The sequence below is a fragment of the Solanum tuberosum genome, unplaced genomic scaffold (genome assembly GCF_000226075.1).
Source record: "Solanum tuberosum cultivar DM 1-3 516 R44 unplaced genomic scaffold, SolTub_3.0 scf00631, whole genome shotgun sequence".
In the NCBI taxonomy this organism is placed as follows: domain Eukaryota; kingdom Viridiplantae; phylum Streptophyta; class Magnoliopsida; order Solanales; family Solanaceae; genus Solanum; species Solanum tuberosum.
In genome coordinates, this window is record NW_006239541.1 from 164,051 (window position 1) to 170,919 (window position 6,869).

Below are 6,869 nucleotides of genomic sequence, written 5' to 3' on the forward strand. Positions count from 1 at the left end.
AGGAGGGGGGGGGGGGGGATTAAACCAAGCAAAGGTAGGGTATGCACTAAATTAAACGTGCAAAGTTTAGGGGAGTCCCCAGGTATTCTTCCTTTGGCTTAACTATATTTATAATGATGATTATATATAAAATTGTCTTTTACATTTGATAAAATATAAAATTGAAAACTTAATCAAAATCATCCATAACAAATATATAAATAATTTATCTATTAGCTATATTTATTGTAAAGTAAATGTGAATTTATCGAGCATTCCTCGCAGATTCCTCAAGGGGAAGAAACCAGGAACACCGAGGTTGGAGAAGAAGATATCCCTGTGACTCAACCACTAATCGGGAGTCACAACAACTTGGTATCACGAACAACCACTATGGGTGATTCCAACATAAAGAAGAGTTGAGGGATCTGTTTCAGGAAGTGCGAGCATTAACAAAGGAAGAGTGGGCATAACCAATATCCTGAAGGGAGAAGTGAATCATGTCAACTGAATCAAAATTGGGAAATCAGCTGCGGCAACTATTGCCACAAATGCATGAAACTTAAAAGGGTCAACAGGAACCATATTAAGAAACCAGACATGGGAATCAGTAGCAATAAAAAAGCATCACAACTGAGTTGACAGTTCAACAGAACAGCCAACAGAGCCGGGAGAAATGCCAGTAAGTAAATGGAAGCTCAACACTAACCAGGTCATTGTTCTGAAAGGAACAGGTAACTCATCCAAACATCAACCCACAAATGATGGAAATACACAAGTACAATTGTTACTTAACAATTCAGAGTTCCATTAGACTTCGGAGAAAATATTCAAAATCTCCATTAGTACCTAGTTACAATTCAATGGACTGGCCTATTGTTATAGCACTGTCGAAGACGACTAAGTCTATTTCATGGTTCAAAAATTTGCTTTAGATCGACGTCCAAGTAACCAGTGCTTGTGTCTGTAGTTATTTTATCCAGTATCACACACACACATGATATAATCTTCTTCGGGCTGACTGGATTTAGAAACACAGTTCTCAGACTATGGGTGTACTCTTGCACATAGGGGCCCCAACAAAATAATTATAGTACAAAAAGTCTCCCTGATTGTAATTGTTTATACAACTACCAGTAATTCTCATACAAGAAGATACAAAGTTGCAAAATCTGTGCTATCAAGATAACTGAGAAAATTGATTATGCATAAGCATGTTTTCATGTACTTGTGTTACACACAAAGTTGAAAAAATCAAGACTTCTATCTTTTTCTTTTTCGTAGACAATTAGCCAAGAAGTGAAGATATACCATAATGACGTTGAGATCCTCCTGAGCAATATTCTCCAGAGAAACTTGCTTAATTGCTACAAAGTCTCCATTTTCCAAATCCAGACCTTTATAGACTCGACCATAAGCTCCCTTCCCAATCTCATCTCCAAGCATCTTCAATCCACAAAGACAATTATCAATCAATCAATCCATCAGCTATGCCTCAATCCCAAAAAGAAGAGCAAAATTTTGTTTTGAACTCAATTAACAAACCCATATAATTTCAAAAAGTGCACTAACTTCAATATATACTCATTCATTCTACTTTGTTTGAACCTTCACAAATTTCTATTAGCTCAGCAGAAAAATTCTAAATCCTTAACACTCTTAAACACACAAAAAAACAACACAATTTTACCCACTAAACATTTTCAAACCAAAATTCTCACTTACTTAACTACAAAACTTAAAAAGAATGAAACTTTAATTTTTATTTCTACTTGTCGATACCAGGAAAAAAAACATGTACAGCAAGGCAAACCTAAATCTCCGAAACGGGTTAAAACTATCATCATTACATATATAAACATCAATTATTATGTAGGTAAAGTGAATCGTTACATATTTGTTATCAAGCGTCTTGGATTTGTGAAAAGCAGCATTTGCCATTTGCCTAGACATTTCTGCTCAATCTATCTCTTCTCCACCGCTGCCCACCCCCTCAAATGCGTTTTTTTTTTCGTCAATTAATTGGGGAATGGGTTTCTCGAAAGTTCTATACCAGTTTCATTGCCACAATCAGATGAAAATAGAAGGATAAGATCGCCGGCGGTGAACCGATCGGAATTTTGAGCCCGACGGGTCCTGTGAAAATGGAGAGAAAGGCAAAAATAAAAGGTTCGAACCGGGCTTTGGTAAGGCCCGAATGGGCGGGCCGGAAAAATGATTTTTTGTTCAAACGAAGACTGATAAAAAGTATACAACTTAATAGACTATAAATAGTAACCTTTTTTGGATTTTGGAGGACAGTTAAGTCTTAGTTGGAAATTAAAAAAAGAAAAAAAAAATCTTAGTTGGAATTTTTTTTATGGAATTTGTAAGCCAAACAAATTAGGGATAAGGGTCTGAAAAATATCCCAACTTTGATCGAATTTGCTGTTGCTATACTAAACTTTCATGAGGACCTATTACCTCTCTAGACTATTTAATACTGTATTTTAAACATATATATTTGCCCACGTAAACATAAAAAATAATGCAAAATTATAAATAGTAATGTGTCCACGTGGACACATATATACCTTTAAAATACAATATTAAATAGTTCAGGGGGTAAAAAAATACGATATTAAATAGTCTAGGGAGATAATAGGTCATCATAAAAGTTTAGTGTCGCAACAGCAAATCCGACCAAAGTTGGATATTTTTCAGACCCTTATCCCAACAAATTATAATGGTAATTCTTTTGATTATATGAAAAGGGAAAAGGCTTATAAATATCTAAAATTTATGAAAAAAGGTTCATAAATATCATCTTTTATTTTTGGGTTTAAAAATATCCTTAAGATTTATGTTTGAGTTCAAACATACCCTCAACATAACAAAAAAATATTCAAGCAACTTTAACTTTTTTAAAAGTCATATGTTATTTTCTAATTGGTGCCACATTTTAATTTACAATAATTCATACTCACCCAAATTTTAAAATCCAAATCCATTATTGACCTGTTTTAATCATACATTCCTTTTCTCCTCCAAAATTCATCTTTGGGGTTCCTGAGTAAGTTCTTCTTCCTCTTCTTTTTATTGTTTTCGTTTTCTCAAAGTTATCCAACACAACAATCAAATAATGTATATTTTTAGAAACGGATATTTAATTTCGTGGGTGAAAATATACACTTAACATTTTTGCAGGTAATTCAAACTTCTAAAAAAATTTCCTCTGGATTCTAGTAGTTTCATTCTTCTTCTTCTTATTTCTTACAAGTTTTTTTATTATCAAAATCTCCTATTATCTTTGTATAAAGTTTGTTCTTTGTGTTAGAATGTACAAAAGTTTTATAAATTCTCGAAGCTCAGCCAGTCGCATAGATGTGATTGCGGAACAATTTTATGATTTCTATAAATGTTGAACATAGATTTTACCAATGTCCTCATTTTGTTGTAAATTCAATTTTTGCTAAGAAACTTAGTAGTTTAACTTCAATATTTTGGATTTGGTTACTAAAATGTTATATGAAATTTAATATATGTTTGTTTTGATAGGTTTCAGGACTTGTGGTTATTAGGAATGACGCAATAACAAATTTTCACCTTACGTGACATTGGTGAGTCTCATCGGATGCTATCAGCAAGCAATGATCTGAAGAAATTATGATTAATGAAGGGTAGTAAAGTTGTTAATGTGATATGAGTATACTTTGGAGAAGAAAGCATGAAAAGAGAGTGCAGAGAATGAAGATTTTTCTTTGATTATTGTGATCTCTTTATGTCGGTTGGCAGCTGCTAATGTGTATAAAGATTTTTCTTTGATTATCATTGCTAATGTGTGTAAAGATTTTTCTTTGATTATTGTGATCTCTTTATGTCGGTTGGCAGCTGCTAATGTGTATAAAGATTTTTCTTTGATTATCGTGATCTTTTTATCGATTTGCGGCTGCTAATGCGTGTAGTGGTGATTAGTAACTATTTTTTTGTAAAATTTTGGATTCAAAGTTATTCAAATAGTATTTCATTGGTGATGTGTTAAAATAGAGGTTGATTGTATCTATTTGATGTAGTATAATGCTAATGGATTAGCTTGATGCAAAATAAATTCGTACTGAAATTGATCTCTACTAGATTTCTTTTTCATACTCAACAAGCAACCTAAAACTTTTTGTTATAGCAGTTTGGAGGCTTCTTGCCAATAATACTGAGATTGGTTAAACAACATTTTTACAGTAACCATTTTGTGGAGATAAAAATTAGTGGATTCGAGGAAGAATGATACTTTCTTATTATCAAAAAGTTATGAGGAAGAAATAATATCTTCCTATTAACTTAAATAATTGGTTTTAGATTTACCATGTCCAAAACATGCATACGACTTGGGTATAAGTACTTCATAATGATCCTTTAAACAACAACAAATACAGTTTGCTTCATAAATCGGGTATGAAAAGGGTAGAGTATTAAAATGCTTACACCATTAACAACTACTAATCTAATTAGTAAATTAACATACAAATAACTATAAATTGCAGCCACTAATTCAATAGTATTAGCTAGAAACCAGTAATTATAGCTGCAACATTTTAACACTTTTAGTTAGAGGTCACTAATCATAGATGCAATTAAAACTGAAAGAATGGATCAAATGTTAACACTTTATGAAGCCTAGTCTTAGCTTCAAAAATCACCTTAGGCATTTCTTCATCATCAGACTAAAAGAACATATCAAATTCAGGCTGAAAGGATGGATTAGATTTAAGAAAAGTTAAATCAGATTCAAGCTAACTTGAGTGATGACTGAAAAGTTGAGTAGAAAACATATTTAATTCAGATACAAGAATGAATAAAGATTCGAAGCCTTGAGACTCTGTAGATGATGTCATATTAACATCTTCTACTGGTTGAGAAGCTTCTTCATCTTGAAAGAATTTTTTGTGTTTGCCTTTGACCTACATGAGTTGAAATATAAGTTAGATACTTGAAATATATTATTATTAACTAGAGTGGGAATATAATATTTTTTTACTAGTGGACAACTTCTGATGTTATGTCCTGGTGTACTACAATAGCCACAGGTCATTAGAAGCCTTTTTTTTAGATTTCGACCATATCGCTTGCCTCTTTCTAGCCTCATCTTTTTCTCTAGTTCATTTTATTCTTGGTTTACCAACCAATTTAACCAAAGGTGATGGCTCCATGACATTATATGGCTCCACCTTCCAGGATTTTTCACCTCTGCTAGGTTGCATCTTATGATTATAAACTCGCATATAAGCCTCATTCGAATACCACCAGTGCACTTCAGTTAGTGGATTCACTTTCGGTGCTTTGATAGCATGTCCAGACAAGTCTCATGCCCTACATGTACACTTTTTTAGCAACAAGTTAACACTATGTCTATCTACACACTCTGTCACTCCATACTCATTGTCTCTATTAAATTCAATTTTACACCTTCGTACGATGAGCCTAAAATGTTCAAACAATCTCATTGCAAGTGGGCTAATATATTCCTTCCGGTTCCTAGCTTTATCTTCATGCTCTCTGATCTTGTTCATTACCTTCACAAACAATTACAATTGAGTAATAAATACAGTTAACTCACAAAAGAATAATAAAATATATTTTAAACACATTGATTCTATTATCCTCCAACATTTTTATAATGGGATTTAACTTGCCTTCTAGAATCCATGAAGTGAAGGATTGTGTGAAGTTATTATCCACCATGTTATTCTTGCATTGTGTGTCAAAGTATACCCTACATCATGCTTGGGTGGATACCATAATAGGTCTTCAACAACCACTTTAGATAAAGAACCCAAACTTTTCAATTGATCCTTAAAATCTTCCTCATATGTGCTCCAAGCACACCACCACAACAACTCTCATTTTCTCGCTTTTTTTTTTTGCCCAGTTAGCTTCTATATGTCTTGCACAAAATCTATGATTTGCTTTAGAAACAACTTTGGGAAAATCATCTAATAGCCCCTACAATAATAGTAGGCAAACAAGTAAAATAAAATAATAAGAACTAAAATTAAATAGAATAAAAAGACATAATAATCAAAAAATACCTTTTGCATATCTGAGATAAAGGTTACTCCTTCTTCATCCTTCAAGTCTAATGAAAATCTCAGCATCTCCATAAATTAATTCAATGTCTTGTTGGTTTCTTTGTCTACCGCCGCCCAAGCAAGTGGATAGAAATGATTCTCATTATCTTGCTCCACAACTATTAGCAATTGTTTTTTGCTTTTTCCTTTTAAAAATGTACCATCCAACCCTATAAATGGTCTCAGCTGTAACGACCCTCAAAATGAAGTAGGATAAAGTAGAGCCTCACATGGGCTTTATGCATTAATAACTTGTTAAAATAATGAAGAATAGCATGTTTAGTAAGTTTTAAAGAGTTTGGAAGTCAAACATCAAGGGACGATCAAGACGTTCAGAAAGTAGTCTTTTGTGTGTCGGTGTGTTCTAGTATGTTGTTCATGTTTTTATGTGTTGTTTGGAGTCTAAAATCAGAGGAGGTTATCCTAGTGTCTTAATAAATGTATTTAGGGTCAAAACGTCCGGGTACGACTCCCTGGGACCACCCTAAGGGTCCCCGAGGAGGACCCCAACCATTGGCCAAACAGTTGCCAAGGCAGCTTGAGTTGTTCTAAGAGGGAGTGGCTCTACGTCGTGGACCTGCTCCACCAATGGCCAAAAAGTGGCTTCGCGTCACGGAGACACCGCAGATTCTACTATCTTAAAATTTAACTTCTAGAAACTTGTGGGAACACTTCCACGTCGCAGACTTGTTTCCCGATGAAATCTGCGAAAATAAAACTCAAGTTTGACTTGTTTAAAAGGTCCAACTAAGTGAGGGGTAATTTGGGTACTGGGTTATTATAATTTTA

At 33.6% G+C, this 6,869-nt stretch overlaps 1 protein-coding gene across 3 annotated transcripts in view; it reads right to left on the reverse strand.

The window, feature by feature from the left end:
- Window positions 1-2,224, reverse strand: part of LOC102580060 (MAP3K epsilon protein kinase 1) — a 33,740-nt gene extending 31,516 nt beyond the window's left edge. For all 3 annotated transcript variants that reach the window (XM_015304835.1, XM_015304836.1, XM_006366274.2), the window contains exons 1-2: window positions 1,873-2,224; window positions 1,291-1,425 (exon numbers count right to left, since the gene is read on the reverse strand). In XM_015304835.1, coding sequence (XP_015160321.1) covers window positions 1,291-1,425; window positions 1,873-1,932 — 195 coding nt within the window. In that variant the 5' untranslated portion in view covers window positions 1,933-2,224. The remainder of the gene's footprint in view (window positions 1-1,290; window positions 1,426-1,872) is intronic.
- Between the last annotated feature and the right edge of the window lie 4,645 nt (window positions 2,225-6,869).